The 20140-nt window shown below is 46.8% G+C and overlaps 1 protein-coding gene across 1 annotated transcript in view; it reads right to left on the bottom strand.

Moving 5' to 3' along the window:
- Positions 1-20140, bottom strand: part of LOC119174509 (hepatocyte growth factor receptor) — a 58289-nt gene that overhangs the window by 26329 nt on the left and 11820 nt on the right. The window contains exons 2-3 of the mRNA XM_037425443.2: positions 4034-5219; positions 2206-2385 (exon numbers count right to left, since the gene is read on the bottom strand). Of these exons, the coding sequence (XP_037281340.2) occupies positions 2206-2385; positions 4034-5188 (1335 nt within the window). The 5' untranslated portion in view covers positions 5189-5219. The remainder of the gene's footprint in view (positions 1-2205; positions 2386-4033; positions 5220-20140) is intronic.

Below are 20140 nucleotides of genomic sequence, written 5' to 3'. Positions count from 1 at the left end.
CTGTTGGCTTACAAAGAAGCCTTCACTTCGCCAATTATTAATGCGCGAGCGTTAAAGAGCTTGTTTCGCCGAGATTCCGGCGTCGACGTCGTTGGTCGTGAGCGAAAAATTATCTTGTCCATGACCAAAAAAAATCGACAAATATATAAAATAATGAACAAAGAAATAAAATAACAAAACCTTTCGAATGAGGATCGAACACAAGCCGTTTGCGTAACAAGCAGGCGTTTCTACCACACAGCCACACGTTCGCATGAAAATACAATGAAAATAATTTCCTCTGCTTGGAAATGCACTGAAAATAATTGGCATGCTGCTTTACAAACACACGTGTACTGTATACAGGCTTTACAATACAGCACGTAATATCGCAGTAATATCACGTGTTACATGCGTACATTGCCATCGGACGTCAGAACATGTTAATATCATAACGGCTTCGTGGTTTAAAGATGGCCACCCATTACGAAATGCGCGCACGTCACTGCTCGTATTCATTTAGGAACACGTAGTCGATGCATGCATAGCAAGTTCGAAAACATTTCACGCCCATGATTACCCGTGGTTTAAAACATGCTACCCATTACACAGAATTGCAGCCTTAAGCGAAAGCTTCACCGACACAAGCCATGCCACTTTCAACTTTATTGATTACCTTGTAGCAATCTACGATTTGATCTTCTCTAGTTACATTATAAAATAGAAAGTATGCTCTAATTGGCTGAAGTACGCACTGTACAGCCAGGATATCGCCTACCCGTTCAACTCTTTAATACGAAAATTAAGGCTCCTTTAAATATACGTACTAATATTATTATTATCATTATTTTTATTTGCATACACAAGGACACAAAGAAGGATAGAGGAAAGGAAGATACGAATAGATTTATATCTGGGGATTATCGTCCCAAAACCACCACATGGTTATGAGAGACGTCGTAGTGGAGGGCTCCCGAAATTTTGACCACCCGGGGTTCTTTAACGTGCACCCAAGAATAATATGAAGAGAATGAGTGATTAAAAATTAAAAACATGTCATATATTACCAATACGTTCCTGACTGCCCTAATGTAGCATTGGTATACAGAATGCATAAAGGAAAACAAGCTTGCAGTGGTAACCCGGCATTGGGCACAAATTCAACCTAAACGAAAGGTGACCTTCCCTGCCGCGGTGGTCTAGTGGCTAAGGTACTCGGCTACTGACCCGCAGGTCGCGGGTTCGAATCACGGCTGCGGCGGCTGCATTTCCGATGGAGGCGGAAATGTTGTAGGCCCGTGTGCTGAGATTTGGGTGCGGGTTAAAGAACCCCAGGTGGTCGAAATATAGGGAGCCCTCCACTACGTCGTCTCTTATAATCATATGGTGGTTTTGGGACGTTAAACCCCACATATCAATCAAATCAAAGGTGACCTTCTTAGCAATCGACGAAGTGAATACACGGCGTGTTCGACCGATATTTACGTGCATTGCCCACTGCATGTGACCGACATTCATAGGTATTTCTGTAACCATGATTCCCAAGTGTAGGCTCTACAACTCGTAAAAACAGATACACTGGGTACGCGAATGGCTCTATGCCGGCTCTGTTCCTTTTTTTTTCGTCTTCAGCGGCCACGATGCCCAATCGTACGAAAAGGCCGTAAACTATCAAGTCCGGTCCCTTATCGCAACTGCTCCGAGAACGCCAGCGCGCGATAAGATTGCGTGTTCGTGGGTTTATTGTCTCACTCTTCGCGGCATACAATCACTGCCCACAACGAGTGCATAAAACTGCGATAACTAAAAGAAAGACCGTGACCCCGAAAGGTGCAGTTGAAATACATTATTCGTGTTAACGTTTTTCACGGCATCCGTCACGTTCGGCATCACCTCCTTGCCGGCCCACTCATCGCTTATACTATAATAGGTGTTGTTTCAAGTGATGGCTTGTCGTCTCATTAAGCTTCATGTAATGCTCACATATTCAAAACACAGCCTCTGCTGGGTGTGTTCAATGCCATAGTTAGGCGCATTATAACGGACCCTGAAACCTAACTCGTCGTCACGGAGACTGTTCTGCACCGTTCTCAAAGTAAGAAACTAAAACAAGTAGTAACCAAATGAACTTTCATTCATTCATTCATTCATTCAATTATTCATTCATTCATTCACTGGGCATGATCAAGGTCATGCCAACGTGCAACTTTTTTTCGGTGCACATACCTTGTATAGGAATCCCACGTGGTCGCCCACCCAAATGACAGTAGTGCCGTTCTGCTGCATGACAGTAACGGATGTCGCCAGCCTTCTGTCCAGCGTGATGGCAGCTGCGCCGGTGAGCGGAAGCATGCCTTCGATGTAGTTGTTCACGCCAGGCGAGCACAGGATGTCACCACTCGGATTCTGGAACAGGCAAGAAAACCCGCATAGTAGTTAGCCTGATACATCCATCACATCTAACGCCATCATAAGGCTAATCCACTATAGTAACCCAGTCATCCGGATACTTGCGGTATATATAGGCCCTTAACTTTACCTTAAGCCAGCAATTTCATCCTCCGACGATACGATTATGAGGAACGCTTGGGGCTCCTGAAATTTCGACAACCTGGAGTTCTTTAGCTTGCACCTCAGTTTAAGTACGCGAGCCCCTAGCATTTCACCTCCATAGAAAAGCAGCCGCCGCGGACGGGATTCGATCCCGCGACCTTCCGGTCAGCAGTCGGACATAGTAACCACTAGATCACCGCGGCGAGCCAAGGGGCACGATGCTATTTTCATGGCTCTCATAGTAGACTGCCTGCGATGCTCTCCTGAAGTGGAGCATATATAGCCAATATTTTCAGTCACTCGTCAGTTCACTATCTTTCGGTTACATCAGTTTGGACTCTGCTTTCACTGGTTTTACTTTTGTGGTTCTTAACAATCCGTACCTTGGTGCAGATAGAATGCAATGATTGCACACTTTTTTTTTTCCTAAGATACCAACCAGCTATATAGATAGTATATCACGCACACCAACCCGCCTGCTTCAGCCAGAAACTTACACCGTATAGGATTAGGCGAAAGGAAGTCCTACAAACATTTGCAGGATCTCAGGCTCGGTGTAGTTTACGCTCCGCAACTTTGCGCGCCAATAAGAATTTGGCGGAATTCGTGTGTACACACTGCGGTAAAGTCGGAGTTGCCTCTGAGCACGAATATGTACTTTCGTTACACCTTACATCTATACTTTTTATAAGGGGACGACAGTGTTTCGAAAGCGCATGAATACGCTTTAGAAGGCGACATATGGTGATTTAAAAGAGTCGTTTTGGGTCACCTCATAGCTTATGTACATGTTGCTTTCTATGTACTAACTTACGGGTGGGTTTCGGTACCACCACATTGCGCTATAACCTTGTCGTTTTGTATCGTTAACAGCTAAACTAACACAGCAACGGTAGACGCTTACGCATGAAAACGATTTAATTCGTGCATTCGGTGTTTCACGACCTTTCACTTCATGACACATGACAGCTCACACCCGTGTGCTCAGATTTGGGTGCACGTTAAAGAACCCCAGGTGGTCAAAATTTCCGGAGCCCTCCACTACGGCGTCTCTCGTAATCATATGGTGGTTTTGGGACGTTAAACCCACATATCAATCAATGAAAGCTCACACGATCCCTTGTGCATTACTTCCCTAAAACGACTCAATGGCGAAAGTCATTTTCTTTTTTCTTTTCAAGCGTTTGCATTTACTCCCGACTACAAAATATTTGTACACTCAACGTAGTTTTGCACTGCCTCCGAGATTCACCTTTTACCAACCTAGTGTCATGTGAACACGTCGTCATTGGACATCGTTGTGACGTCACGTTAATGTCATAACGCGCGATTACTTTTCGTGCCGCTCGCGTTGACGCCACCACTGCCGATGGTCTCTTTTGGCGTTGTGACGTATCTACGGCATTTCGCCTTAAAACAACAAATGAACTCATTCAACAGTGCGACCAGCTATTGAAGCCAGGCAGTACAGTATATGAGGAACTACGAACACGTCACTTACGTAACGGGTGCACTTTAGTTCCGCCTGCGGCTCGTGCAAGAGCCGCGACAGCTTCGCCTTCGACGTGGCCTGGTTGCAGTTCTCGACAGTTACGCGGAAGGCAGCTTCGACCTCGTTCATGTCGAAGAAGCACAGCGCGGAGCCTTGTCCCGGGTCGTTAATATCCATGCGGCCGCCGAAGGGACTGCCGAAGGCAACGGCGAGGACCTTCGACATGCCCGAGGGCCCCAGTGACGCGCTGGTCGCGATGGTGTACCGCAGACCGGCGTCTTTCGGGCACTCGATGGGTACCTCCATGTACGTCAGGAACGAATCGTCACTCTCGCACACGCGCGCCAGCCGCGTCTCGAAGGACTCCAGGGAGGCGCCCTTGTTCTGCACCGTGACGAAGTAGGCGAATCCGTTGTGGCCGAAAGCGTAAACGTACTTGACGCGGTACGACTTCTTCCATCGCTCGTTCACGTTCACGTAAGACGCCACAGACTGTTCGAAAGCGCGTAGCTTGAATGAGTCGGACTTCTCCAGCACCCTGGCGGACACTGCGTAAGGGTGGTACTCCAGGGGTCTGCCGTCGTACGTGGAGCCAACAAACAGCGTCCCTGGGTTGCCGTTGAAGAAGGCGACAGTGCTGTCCTTCGAGGCCACATAGTTGACTACCAATTCGTTGTTCATATACTTGCTCACGTTCAGGCCACGCAGGGGCTGGTGCCAGGAGCAGATGCCCTGCGACGTGGTTCCGCAGGCCAGGACGACAGCGTGCGTGCCGAACTGGAGCAGGACTCGGTTGTCATTGTCAGTCAAGGTCCGGCTGTCGCTGCACTCTTTGGGATACGGACGACACGCGATGCTGTCATTTTGGGGGCCCGTGCTCTGAGTGGCCTCGAGCGAGAAATTGTCCGCGGAGAGCTTGTAGAGAGCGTTTCGACCGCCGACGATCACTGCGTCGCCGTTACGATCCAGGGAAACGTATATCACATTTTGCACAGGCCCTCCGGGAGCCTGGAAGTGCCGGATGTCAGCCGCGTCGCCTGTGTAAGCGCACGCTAACAGCGTCACCACGCCCAGCAGCGACCATCTCCGTCTCACACAATGCGTAAACATCACCGAGCTGGTTCGACCCACGTCGGAGTGCTTCGCACGCTCAACTGAGGTCATAACCGGCTGAGTCCGGAATTCCGGGCCATTCCTGCGAAAAGAAATGGCGAAACATGAAATGGTAAGCACACGCGTTCTAGTCCTTTCCACGTTTCCCGCCTCTTAATTCAATATCTGGGTGCAATTTACGCAACACGCCCTGCACGCACACGCCACAACATTGCGATTACGCTTCGCCAACGCCCACTCGCTTTTACTATGCTTTATCAGTCATCGTTGTCGCTGTGTTTGCGTGCAGCGAGCTGAGCATCTATAACCTCCGAAAATATTCAAAAAGATGTGGCGAGACTTGTTCGGCATGATTTAAATATCTGAAAAGCTCAAACACGTCACACGGAACGCATATACTGATGCCTGAAAGTATATCCGCACACTGTATTCTACCGGCGCGCCACCGCAAAACCTGATCACACTCGTAATAATAATTACAGGGGTTTCGCGCAACAAAACAATGGCAAAACCATGATATCATTCTGAGGTACGTTGCAGGGGACCCCGGATTAGCTTCGATGACTGGGGACCGGTGTTCCACATACGAGTGTTATTCAAATTGCGCACCCATGGAAGTGTGTAGCTGCCATGGCCGGGAACCGAACCCACGCCCTCGTTCTTAGCGACCAGGCACCTTAAATGAGTTGGGAATACCGGAATATGGTCGACATTCTTTCACCAGTTCTATGCATTTGTCCCAACACGGGACAATTGAAAGCAGCACGAGCTGCAGTCAGCATCTTTGATAATCACATGGTGGTTTTGGGACGTTAAATTCCACATATCGAATTGCGAGCTGCAGTCAGCACAGACTATATGTAAGTGTTTATCTAGACAGTTTGGCTTTGAGAGATATTCCACGTGACAGCAAGAGTTCGCGTAACGTGAAATAAAGCTTCCAGCTATGCATAATGTGTTGGCTTCAACAGATAACAGACTACGAAGAAGGAACGACCTCTAATGCACGCCACTGCCATCTTCAGAATTGATTGATTGATATGTGGGGTTTAACGTCCCAAAACCACTATATGATTATAAGAGACGCCGTAGTGGAGGGCTCCGGAAATTTAGACCACCTGGGGTTCTTTAACGTGCACCCAAATCTGAGCACACGGGCCTACAACATTTCCGCCTCCATCGGAAATGCAGCCGCCGCAGCCGGGATTCGAACCCGTGCCCTGCGGGTCAGCAGCCGAGTACCTTAGCCACTAGACCACCGCGGCGGGGCGCCATCTTCAGAACACGTGCTCTAAACGCTGCTCGCGGCAAAGGAAACCGCGTGGCATCTGGGCGCGCCCGCGTCGTGCCGACGGAGGCCCAGATTTTCGACGCCCCGATTGGTTCCGGCCGGGGTCATCGACTCGCGTTCAAGTGCAGCCAGGAAAGCAACAAGTTACGCAGGCTTGCGCCACCACCTCCTCTTTTGTGGGACCCCGATAGTGAAGCCGACCAGAACGCCTGCCCATGCACGCCGCCGCCTGCGGTGTGAGAGTGTGTGTGTGGTTAACGTCTCATCCTGAGGACTGCGCCAAGTACACGGCAGCGCAGCTGCACCCTGTACTTGACCCGGGCAGCGAAGAGGCGTCTGTATCGTACATTCGTGTCGTGTCTCATCAAGATTTCGCAGTTCATAGAGTCCTAAAAAGAAATATTAGTTCTTCAGTTAGTTCAGGGTAATGGCACAATCTACTCGGTCGATCAGTCGAGTCGCATACCGACAGACGTGTGTCGTGTAAAAACAAAAAAAGAAACCTCGCAGTGATCTCTCATGCAAATTTGCTTGATGATGATGATGACGATGATCTTTGGATGATTGGCCCCTGCATGCCCACTTGGGAGTATTGGCGGAGGGTCGGGCGGATCATTCATCAGATTGATCATTGTTATTTTTACGCTCTAATACAGGATACGGATGCAATTGTACTGAAGCGTTAATTATAATGGATACTAATTATAGCTTACGCTATTTTGCGTAACCTCTCAGTGACCAAATATCTGAGGTGCATTTGCTTAAGACGACTCGAAGGCAAAAGCAATCTTGTCGCTGTACATCTCCGCCTCTTTCCGACAGCTTTCTGCACCTAACAAAGTTGTGAATCTGCCTCCGGGACTCGGGTCATTGCTAGCTTTCTGTGCCTCGTCTGGTAGCGCCTTGCCTCCCAGATCGGACCACCTTTGACCAATTGACGACGTCATGTGACGTGACACCACGTCGTGTGGCTACATTTATCGTAACGTCACAGTGACGTCAAAAATTTTGTGACCCATGACATCAAGATGCCATAATATGGCGAAGGCACTACTTGACGATTTTTATTCAACTAATTTCGCTGACACCGGCGTCCAATTATCCCGCTTGATGCGGCATCTGAGGTGTGTTGGCCTTAATGACAATTATGTCACTATCCCTGGCTTCTGCCCTGTCAGGTGACACGAATCAAGGAAGCGGTGAGGTAACAGTGACGACCGACGGCTGCGGAATCTACTTCTCGATGCAACAAAGTGCAAATTCAACCACAGGTAAAATGTCTCCTCTGCCTCCCGATGCACTCAAGCACTAATATTTCGGCGCGCACGGCATTCTTACATCAAATAGAAACTTCTTGTTGACGTAAACGAAATTGTTAACCAATTATCGCAATAAAGATACAGTCTTGCGAATCAAATTATATTGATTCAAGAGATTAATTATGTCTTTACCTGCATACTCTTGTCGTCGAGAGACAACGCTGTATGTATGAATAATGAGAGCGTCGGAACAGTAAGCCTTGTAAAAGCATCAATGACCTCTGTTTCCTGAACAAAAAAAAAACTAAAAAAACTCCCAATCTTTCTTAAACATTTTAGTTAAATCAGGCGATACAATGCGCATCACCTCGCTACTATGACAACTTCGACGTGTTGGGCACACGAATAAGTGTCGGCACAATATCGCTAAATCAAAAATGTCGCCAAATTGAGTTTTCTCATGGCATTTGACAGTATGTATACTTCGTAATGTCCTGTGTGGTACTCAAGTATACCACCCTCGCATTTTTGCGCGCGCCCAAGTTCGGACAGCACTGCACGCAACACGCGATTGAGAGTATAATTCATGGAAGTCAAAATACACACCAGGCGCAAAGCCAGTTCGGGGCACCCGAATAACAAAAGAAGAGGCTCGAGCTGTAGAGAGCAGGCGGAGGGGCGTTGGCTGAGAGGTTCGCTCTTGCGTTTGCAACAAAAAAAAAAAAAGCACATGGAGTCATGGGAGACGATGCGTTTTATAGCCCGCTCGCTTGGAAAGGCTTGCTACGCGCTAATCTGGGGCGCTATTGGCGCACAAAGCCAGGGCATGCCTTGAAAACATCTCTCAAGGGCCGGGCGTTGCTTCTCCTATGATTGGTGTACGAGACGCTCACTATAGATTGTCACCCCGCCCCCTCCTCTCACTCTTTCACCGGAAGTAGATTCTATTTCCCAACTATTAACAAATCGGCTTTTCTGACCTCTTTCAACGATGTGGATGAAAAGCCGCCCATTTCGATACTTGCTATACTTTTTTTTTGATCACTTCACCGTGGAATTCCAAATTATGGAACGCACTTCGAGCTGGCGTTCGGGAATAAGCAGGAGTCGTGGCCCGTACACAAAACTGCCCCTATACGCTGTATATCAATTCGTAGTAGCCGATTCCGGGCAAAAGCGATAACAAATACACAGTGAATGGTATCGAAAGCAATTATTTCGGCGTTTATATAGTGTTTCACCCTGGCTCCTCAGATAAGTGCAATCGGAACAAGCAATAATGCAAGACAATATTCGCAGAAAGCGTGTTTTCCTGAGTTCCTCGCTTTGCGCTCTCTTTTTCACTGCTAATTTTTTATTTATATTTTTTTTACTGGCCGACGCATCGCTTTCTCACACGTAAGTAAAAAAAAAGAATAGTTCGCAACGTAAATTCAGGGTAGCCAAGTGGACGAGTTGGCTCATGTTGCACTACAAGCGACGAGAAGCGACGAAATGAGGGAAGGTGTTTTATTCTGTGCCTGGCTTCCGAGATGGCAAAGTTGCACTTCCGAGCCGTAGCGATCTGGAAAGCCACATTAAAGGGGCGCTAAAGCGAAACAATGAATTGATTTAGATTGATACATTTCACTCTCTAAACTCTATTGCCGCGAACTTTACACCATCATAAGTTTATTGATGGAGCAAAAAACGTACAACGTCAACGTCTCATATTTAAATGTCCCGCCAAATGTATCCTCGCGAGCCATCACAGCCTTCGATTCGCGGTGTTCATATGTTGGTGACACTGGCGCTGATGAACATTTCCTAAAGCTTCGTGCATTATGTCTCTAGCCTCTTCGCAAGACAATGTACTTATTTTTACTAATCAGGAATGACGCAGGTCCTAGTACACACCGTCAAAATTTCTTAACGTCAGGTCAGTTGGTGCGGAAACTTCAAGGTGGCGCTGCCACCAGCTCTTTCTTTTTGCTCGTTCTTACACGTCGTTTGCATGTCTTCTCGTGGCAATTGTGGTAGTTTCGGTATTTTAAAAGAGTAAGTTGCTATTAGGAAAAAAAGCATGGTTGACATTTTTTTTTTTTTTGTAAGCCTTTCCTCAGACCTCATGCACTTTTTTTTTTGCTTCTGTTGAGTGTATTGCGTGCTGCTTCACTACATGACGAATACCTGTACACATGTTTATAACAATGTCCTGTCACGGCCGCTCGATGAAAAAAAAAACACGTGTGTTTTTTATCGAGCGGCCGTGCGTCTGCGATAGACGCGCACGATAAAGCACATGCGTTGAGGCATCTACTTGATTTACGTTCGCTGAGCGGGAAAAGCATATTCACTCTGCTGCGGCTAGTTGCATTGTTGCGTCAATGAAAATGCATGGTCGGCAAACAGCGGCAACAAATTATCCCTGACAGTTGCGAAGGGGGAGGTTTTTTTGTAGTTTTTTTTTTTTTGTGACTCAGACACGGGACGCGCGGCGCACTGATACACGTTTTGTTTGTCACCAATATTCGACTTCGCCGTAAGCGCTCCGAATGACGCGCTTAAAATGACACCTTTTTTCCGCTCGCACGTGCAGTCGGGTGAACGGTGCGGTTTTTTTTTTTTTTTTTTTTACAGGCACCTCTACCCTACTCCGCTCGTTCAGTGTCCTAGAATGAGTCAACGGCGGCTGTGTGTTTCTCAATTTGTACAGCCGCAGCCACGTACTTCTGCGCAGAGCACGTCTGCAGCCGGTTTTGGCTCTGCGGGGTGAAACCTTGAGGCAGTTTCAGGCTTTCAAATTGGTGTATCAGGGGCATCCGTGGCCTATAGTTTCCAGGCTGAGCACGTCAGAGCCCGATACTGCCTCAACGTTTCGCCCCGCAGAGCAAAAACCAGCTGCTCACGTGCTCTACACAGACGAGGCCGCGGCTGTTGTACATAACTCTCATCGGGTGATTAACTGAGCTAGAAAAGTAGACAGTGTACAAAAGGGACAACAAGAACAAGCGCGTGGACAGCCCTCGTTCCATCAGTGTGTGTGTGTGTGTGTGTGTGTGTGTGTGTGTGTGTGTGTGTGTGTGTGTGTGTGTGTGTGTGTGTGTGTGTGTGTGTGTGTGTGTGTGTGTGTGTGTGTGTGTGTGTGTGTGTGTGTGTGTGTGTGTGTGTGTGTGTGTGTGTGTGTGTGTGTGAGAGAGAGAGAGAGAGAGAGAGAGAGAGAGAAACAAATCTGACGCATTCGATATAAACGAAAGGCATGGTTGCCTGACCTACAATGACTGCTCACGGGGCCATTTTCGGCGGGCATAATTAATAGCACTGTTTCTTTGTCAATGTGTTTTCGCTATTGATTGGTAACACTGAGTAATGATATGTCGATCATGTAGACAAAACGCAGTTCGCTCTTACGTACAATGCTCTAGAGCGAGAACTTTCGTCCCTTTCTATTTTTCGAGATACTACATCAGGGCGGCGATTTCGAAGCGAAGCACCCTTTCCGGTATGCTATTCAATTTCGCTTTTCGACAGAGATAAATGTTACGCTTCAGCCCGCGCTGTCAAAGGTCTCAACTAGCCGCGAACGATGCCCTAAAAAATGGACAGCATCGCTACGAAATCGCGCAGTCTGGACAGGCTGCAACATCCTCCTGAACAGCATGTAGCTTATATATAGGTGTGCGCCGACAGGTGTACACCAAGGACAGCACGGCAATGCGTTCTGTACGGCATATCTTTCCTCTGCCGAGTTGCGACGTCGTTTGACTGGCTCCGCCCGGAAACGGCGTGGACGATGGGGGCCACGGGAGACGTCTTTACAACCTCAGGCACTCAACTAATGGCCCTGGGGCTGTATCGCTTAAAGCTCCCGTCCTTGCTTACGCTAAACAGTGTTGAACTGCCCAGTTTGAGGGCGCGACTTACAGCGGGGTGAAACGCAATGAACATCTGCGCCCTTAGATTTAAGGTTGTGCTGAAGAATTAACACCAGCTGGTGAAATTCGCCCGGAGACCTCAATTAAAGCGTGTCTTGTGAACGTAAATATCAATACTCTACAAGTGTTTCTTTTTTTAATTTTCATTTGTCTTAGCCTTCGCTAATGATGCACGCAACATAATATCTGATCAAAATTTTTATACGTTTTTATAAGATTAGTGTTTTATATAATATATTCGGGGATACAGCATCTGGTACCATATCGTGACACTTTGTTGATGAAATCAAATAGAAAAACAACTTCGTGAACATTTATTTAGGCATATATAAAGTCTTGCTAAGATTAAAAAAGCACTAAAAAGAAACAATGATTTTGTTTGGATTGACCAACTGGACTCTGAGAACTCTAATGTCAGATGTTTAACAATCATGAGTTAATTATTAGTGGAGGAAATGAAAGCGGAAGTTTCATTTTCATTTTTAAATTTCGCGCCGAAGTCTCCACTAGTGACGTCAAAACTTTCGAAGTGCATTCATCGTATTTTCGCGACATTGGCGAAATCTTCTGAAACTTTGAATGCTGGGTCTGCGGCACACACATATCACAATGTACTTCTTTTTTTTTTATGGGTCACAAGCCACATAGAACCCAGTAGACTTCTTCAAAATATGTGACGTCACGGTGTTTGGTGCGGAAATATCTCCACCAGCATTTCCTATTCGCGCGTTTTCTCGCCTATCAAGCGTCGTGTCGTGGTAAGAGTGGTGTTTTCTGGATTTTGAAATTGTACATTACTAATCGGCGGGAATTCGCTTTGCTCTTTGTTGTCCCTTTCAGGACTGAATGCCAAAAAAAAGGGGGGGGGGGCTATTTATTTTTTTATTTTTTGTATTCTGTTCTGCCCTTACCCGATTGCCAAATGAATAGTAGCCAACAGGACTGCTAATTTTGTTACCCTTTAACCGACCTCCTGAGTGATTCTGTTTTTTTTTTTTTTGTTGTTGTTTCTCGTACGAAGAGTGGTAGACTTTAATAGGATTTTCTTTAAGCCAAACTGTTACATTTCAACTGTTCTCACTAACATCACTAAGCACTTTCAGCAAATCCATCATAAAGTACTCTAAATTTCACGACGATTCTTAGCTCTCTTTGTGGGTTGTTATCGTTCCAACACGTATACAGTACAGTACGATGGTCGCATGTTGTACAAAGTGAGCAAAAGCGCAAACTGTACTTAAAAAAAAACTATAGAATGGAACAGCAACAGCAGCACGAATATAGCATCTCCAACGAAGCAGTCATTATTGCAAGCTTCGTCGTTACTTTCCCGAAGGAAACACTTGTAATGTAATGTGCCGAAATATTAAGCGTACACACTGAAACAGCTCCAGTATCGCCGCTCTTTCCCTCAATGTCGTGCCTGAGCGGACACTTCTCAATGACGTGGGTCGTTCAGCGACGCTAGCTTGCTTTAATACTTGAGCATCATGGCCCCTCACAATAAAGAAACTACTTGGACCATGAGATGCCTGAGATGCATCTCCAGAAAAAGGCAATAATCTTCTTGACAGACTTTTTAGTGGAGACCGGACTGGACAAGCGCCTATGACTGACAGCCAGAGATGGGTATTATGTAAAAGGTGGTCATGTATATACTGACATTAGATTAGTAAGGTGTGCGTGTAAGTAGTTTATGACTGTGTGAACTGCGTGAAGAAAACTGTGTATTGGCATGTTGTTTGAACTGGTTTCTGTGTGCTATTTTGTGTGTTTTTTTATTTTCGGTATTGTTAATTTATGGGTACCGTTCTGTATTATTATTTTATTTTTCGCTGCAGAACTTTGTGATATGGAGTAGCCGAGGCAATAGGCACCTCAACCTCTCCACAGCAAAACAGTTAATACAGAACAGAACAGCATCATTGTCACCCCGTAAAATGACGCGATCGCGCGTCAGCATTTTCAGCAATCGCACCATGCGAGGCGCTATATTTTTAATCCCGCCATTCGCGTACGCGTGTGCCATTATAGAGCTGCAGTCAAGTCTTGTCGCAGACGTCAGCGCGTCATCCGTTTCGGAGAGCATGTCCACATTCATTTCCTAATACTAATTTCATTATCAAGGCTTGATTTCATTATATTTTATTCTATTCCCTACTGAAACGTTCCGTATGCAATGTCCAACAATTCCGTATGTTTCCGTAAGACTACACATGTTTCACATATATTTGCCACATATTTCCGTAAGAATCTTACGGAAACATACGGAATTATTGGACATCGCATACGGATCGTTTCAGTAGAGTTGGAACGTGTATTGAACAGTACACGTAGGAAAAATGCAAAAAAGCAAGCTTAACCGAGTGTCGCGTTGAAACAGGGAGGGGCGATAGGTAGCACAGCTGTGCTCGATCAGTATTGCGTGGAATTTACGAGAGCGTACAGAGATCAATCGCCTTCCTGACTCACGAAAGTGAGGCATCTCCAAACGTAGCCAACGCCTCATCGTGTTCTCGATTCCCACTTCAAAAGTTTCGAAATTTGTTTTACGACTAAGTGTCAGCGAGGTAGGAAACCTCCTGTACGCGTCCACAACGCAAATGTATGCAGCTCGAAATACAAGCACGCCTTCTTTTGCTATGTAATTCCGTATTGGCCGTTACGGAGGCTTCGAAGGTGTGGCAACGTTTCGAAGTATATACAGAGAGAAAGAGAAGTTATACCTCGACGCTTCAAAATGGCGCACGTTATCAGGTTACACGCACCAACGTAGTCCGCACTGGGAGTGTAGACATATTTTTTTTTTTGGGGGGGGGGGGGGGGTATGCGGTAAACAGCGACTTTTCACCCTTCCACCCCTTTCCTCAATGACTACACCAACAGCCCGCACGTTTCGATACGTCGCTCTCAATGGTAGAAAAACAAACATCAAAACGGATTCTCTCCGAATTCACTCTTTTGGTCAGCTTTCCCGCCAAAATTCCAGGAATACGTCGAGCGTGACGTCATCGCAGGATCCCGCTTTGTTTGTTGACCTCACTACCGGCGGCGCCATCGGCACGGAGTTGCACTCGAATACTGTAGTAGTACCAGTCGCACTTTTTTTTTTTCACCGACCACCTTTCATCGACGATGACTGGACGATGACCAATCGAGGGTGCGCACCGGTGTAAGAAAAAAAAAAGGCGGGCGCCGTGGATGACGTCATGCCTCTAGAATGAATCGTGCGTGATGCTTCTGAACGAGGTGTAGCAAGGAAAGGGGGAGGCATGCCATTTACCTGGGCGCACGTCGCTCTCCCCTCCCCCAATGACCTCACTTGTGCACTCGAGAAAAAAAAAAAGGAAAAATAAAGCGTGTAAAACCGGTTTTTCTTTCACTTCGCCACGAGCCTTCTTGTCGTGTAGAAAGAAACGATACAGCGGGACGGCAGATGCGTAATTGAAGCGTCAGATCGCCATGTTCAAACACGCTGGTGTCTCGAATGTCGTGGCACGAACGAGACTAGGATGGTGGTAGTGGTCAGAAAAAGGTGCCTAATTTCTGCAGACCGGTTGGGACCACGGCGTAGTGCCTATGGGGTGTTGGGAAGTCAACTGGTGCGCAAGAGCAAACGAAATATATATATATATTTAGGTGTAGAAGTGACTGCCAGCTGGCATCACTAAAGACTGCAGTCTTCTTATTGCTCTTGTCTATATACTTATCATGGACATACTGTCGGCACCGCAATTGATCGAACTAGCACGAAGTAACAATATTAGCTTAAAATTATGCAGTTTTTATTACCTCGCTATCATTCAACTTTCCTGCTTACCTCCCCCCCCCCCCTTGTCCCCGCCCCGCCGCGGTGGTCTAGTGGCTTCTGATCCGCAGGTCGCGAGATCGAATCCCAGCAGTGGTGGCTGCATTTTCAATTAGGGCGAAAATGCTGTAGGCCCGTGTGCTCAGATTTGGGTGCACGTTAAAGAACCCCAGGTGGTCGGAATCTCCGGAGCTCCCCACTACGGCGTCTCTCATAGTCATGTGGCGGTTTTGAGACGTTGAACCCCACATATCAATCAATCAATCAATAACTCCTACCCCCACCCCCTGCAATGGAGGATCTTAGGCACGCCTATGCCTGTAAAGGTCTTCCATAGACTTTTAGCGGTCATAGTGCATGTATGATAGGCAAGTCACGTGTATTCGCAATTCAATAAGCAACTAATCGCAGCAACAAACTGGTCAGTTATGTGTTTTTTGTTTTCACTTTGTCGCTCATAACAACACGTTGCAATGGGAGCCGTCGCCCCGCCGCGGTGGTCTAGTGGCTAAGGTACTCGGCTGCTGACCCGCAGGTTGCGGGATCGAATCTTGGCTGCGGCGGCTGCATTTCCGATGGAGGCGGAAATGTTGTAGGCCCGTGTGCTCAGATTTGGGTGCACGTTAAAGAACCCCAGGTGGTCGAAATTTCCGGAGCCCTCCACTACGGCGACTTTCATAATCATATGGTGGTTTTGGGACGTTAAACCCCACATATCAATCAATCAATGGGAGCCGTCGTGTTGGACACAGCATCAGACATCACGTGCCGCCAAACATTCTGAAATCTCACAACGTGGCGGCGCTTCGGTAATGATTGCGTGACGTCACAATCACATCGTCTGTGTGGCATGTGTGTATAGTACGCCGAACGGGGTCGGCCTTGCGAATGCCGTCGCTTCCTAATCACCGAGTAATAAATGCGCTACGCCTCCTTTGGTGCACCGATTTTGCGAGACCAGCTAACGTCGCGTTTTCCCTTTCGCTCCAACGGTAAAAAAAAAAAAAAAACCCTCGAAAGCCGTTGGCGTCGTCTCTACTCTTGCGTGCCGCGCTCTTCAAGGGCGGCGGCAACTGCTGCACACTCGGCTGCACGCTCGCTCACGTCGACGCGCTGCAGCAGCCTTCGGGCAGGCAACGGAATGAGCGGAAGTCGGCGAAAAAATAAAATAAAAATGTCAGCGGAACTTCGCTATACACGTCCGGCCGGAAGCGGAGCTCCACGCGGACGTTTGTATCTGCCGCACGCAACACCGATGAAGTGGAGAATTTCGTGTATACCACATAGAGCTCCCCGCTCGTGATGTGCGAGCCAGGCGATAAGGGAAAAGACACGAAGCAAGCGAGAAGGAACCGGCATGGTGTGTCCGCGGCTGGCCCAGATAAAACTGTATACCGGAACGCGACGATGTATGCAATCGGCCAGAAAGGAAGATCGCAGCCACGCGCACACTTCTAGTCTGGCTTCTTCATCCTTTTTTTTTTCTATAACAACTTGCTTGAGACGAATGCAATAGCCACGTCCTGGATTGGTCACTCCCGGGGAGGTCTTTTTGAGGATGCGTTAATTGGCAAAAAAAAGTCGGCGGAGAGGGATGTCACGATAGCAGTTGATCACGTGACACGTCAGCGTCCTTCTTTCGGTCGGGGCGCGTAGTTACCGATGTCTAGACACACGTCTTTAAAACGAAGTGATATTTCGTTCCTCGTACCTAAACTAAGTGACTGGCGCCTTCAAAATAGTTCGTTATATTTGTCACTTAACTGTAAGCGCTACATATCGTAACGCCTGCGCAATGTTGCCTGTACGTAAGGAAACCTTCGTTATGCGAGTTATTTCGTTATAGAGATACTTCGTGAAAAATCTGAGGCGTCATTGTTATTGCAGTGTGAGTGATGAAGGTTTACTAAAGATGACGCATGGGAGGACTTCAGATAAACTGTATGTCCCGGTTGCACTTTGAACCATATGTGGACATTGAATCTTAATAAATGGGATCGTTTCACAGAAAGAATGATTATTTCCCGAGTGCTAAGTGATTACAAACTTGTGAAAAATACTTCTGGGTGCTTGGAAAAGCACGGTGAATTTAGTTCTTCAAACAGCGCCATTGTGTTTATGGAGAGCGGCGACGTATCGCCAGAGCTCGAGTCGGTGGGTGGCTATCCCCGTCAGGACCATGAATTAGGCGAAACAAGTGTGGAGCGACTATCCTGTTCATTCTCTCTCTATTAAAAATACACTGTTGTAAAACAATTGACTCGTTTAGATTGATAAGTTGTACTCGAAAAACGTCGTTAATTTCACTCTATTCGATGTCAAAAGTTCTATTTTTTTTTTTTTCAATTTCGCGCCGAGATTCCCACGCTTGACGTCGCGGATATTTTTCGTATTTCGGCCACACTACGAAACTTCCTGAAGCTTGCTATGCTAAGTCTATGGTCCCCTCACACGACAATGTACTCTTTTTGTAGCAATAAAGAGCCACGTAGGACGTTGTAGACGCTGTCAATACCTATGACGTCACAGCAATAGATAGGGCTTTCAATATGGCCCCTTGACACGCATTTCCTTTCTGAGCATTTTTTTTCGCTTACCAAGTGCCTCCTCCCGTCAAGAGTGGTGATCTTGGAACTGTGAATGAGTGATTTGCTAATGAGAGAAAAATTGAGCTTCTCTGTAGCGTTTCTTTATTATACGAACGTCACAGGTGTGTCATGTGCGTTCGATGAATAGAATTATTTACACCTCCGACTGACCACCTACTACGTTTTCTCTAACTTCATGCGCCTGTGTTCAACCCCGTGGTCACAGCATTCAATTTGCTATTATAAAAGAGAGAGAGAGGGGGGGGGGGGGGGACTATAGGAAAAACAAAGGTTTTTGTCGGCGGATATACATCGCTGGCATGGTACTCTGTATAAGGATGGGGAAAGGGACTAGAAGATGTCAGAAGAGAAGGAAGGAAAGAATGATAAAAATAATATTTAAACAAATGACAAATGTGCATGCGAAATAACCTAATAAAAGTATTTACACTTAGGGGGTCAGGTAAGTCAAGATTTTTTTGTGAATTGTTATATCATTAGAGCCTTCCGACATGGCGAACTTCGGACAGGTAATTGACTAATGCCTGTACAACTGGACGCTATTTCGAAGGTCTAGGCACTAGGCCTAACATGTTAGGCAGCATTAAGTGGTCGTGGCAAAGCATATTCATTTGTCGTTCAAACACTTGCCTCTCGTCACAGTACGCAGGGCATTCAAGCGATACGTGCTCCACTGTTTCTATGCGAGCCCACTTATCACAACAGGGACTTGTGGTCCACCCTATGCGTGACAAATAACTGCTCGTGTATGCCACGTTCAGTTTAATTCCATCTGATTCGCATCGGTATTCTTTCCGGTATCTAAGATCAAACGGAACAGCGATTTGAGGAAGTACTACATACTACAACATGGGTAGCTCACGTACGCAGACATTCGCACGTGTCATTCTCTTTCCATCCCCTCAGGCACCCATGGCGCAACTGGCAGCATGTGTCATCACTATATGCTTACGCACCGGCCGTAATTCAACGCCAACCAGGAAGGATTGCTGCTGTTGCGTTTTGTCGGCGATGGCATCCATTGGCTATAAAAAGGTAAGCTATGGCCTTGGCGAAGCAGAGTGCATGGTTTTCACTGATGCTGGGACAATGTGCGCATCATAATACACAGACCCACAGGTATACGGGGTCGAAAGACACCACATCGCCGAAGAAAGAAAATATGAGAGACAGTATAGCTTTTTTCAGACCATTCCCGCAAGGCCGCTTTAGGTGCCGCTGCTGCACAGGGCGAGGTCTGTAGTCTGTTTTGCAGATGAACGGACGCGAGAAACAGTCGATTGGACACAGGACGTTCACGACATACTCAAGAATGCTTAAACATGAAACGAAAAAAAATTCTGTGACATAAATAAGGATAACAAACTAACAATCAATATGGATTACTAGCGTGCTCAAAGTAACTGGCGTAATATAACCTATAGGCTATTCCAACGGTAACCTTGAGTATGCAGGCAACATACTGGACGAAGTATTACTTCTACCAGCATATTGTCCATCTCTTACACTGGAATCGTTTTTTCACTCCCATATCATTTTGTTGTTCAAATATTTTCTCTCTCTCTTCTATTTATACCTGCCTGCGTAGTTCTCTAACTTATCTCTGTACGTGCAGGCACCGTTGAAATTAAATCGACCACAGGCTCCTAATCAATCAGGTCAATGGCATACGGGCTATACCGATCTTAAAGATATGTATTTATTGAGACAGAGAAAACAGCATGTGTCAAAGTGGGAAAGAACTGGTCTTTCTCTTACGGAAGGCAATGAGAAGGACGGTGACTCATGCCTGACCACGGCATGCACCAGTTACATTGCCCTCAAGCCTCACAACGTACTCGAAATCCCCCAAAGCTTGAATCGGCGACCGGGAGGGACTTCCGCGGAATCGATAGGCTTCCGACGAAAGAAAACGCTGCAATAAACTCCAACAACGAGAACGTAAAACGTTACAAGCAGGTTCGCAGGGGCGGCACCAGGACTTTCTTTTCTTCCCGAGGTGGTAGTGGGACTTCATGGAGAGTTATTTTTCGGAAAAACGTGGAAGCTTTCTGCTCTGTTTTGGTCATGTTTGTTCGGGAGGAGTGCAAGGGGGGGGGGGATGACGAGGAGAAGGAAATTT

Source organism: Rhipicephalus microplus, chromosome 5 (assembly GCF_043290135.1).
Source record: "Rhipicephalus microplus isolate Deutch F79 chromosome 5, USDA_Rmic, whole genome shotgun sequence".
Classification (NCBI taxonomy): Eukaryota; Metazoa; Arthropoda; class Arachnida; order Ixodida; family Ixodidae; genus Rhipicephalus; species Rhipicephalus microplus.
This window is presented reverse-complemented; position numbering and strand designations above follow the sequence as displayed.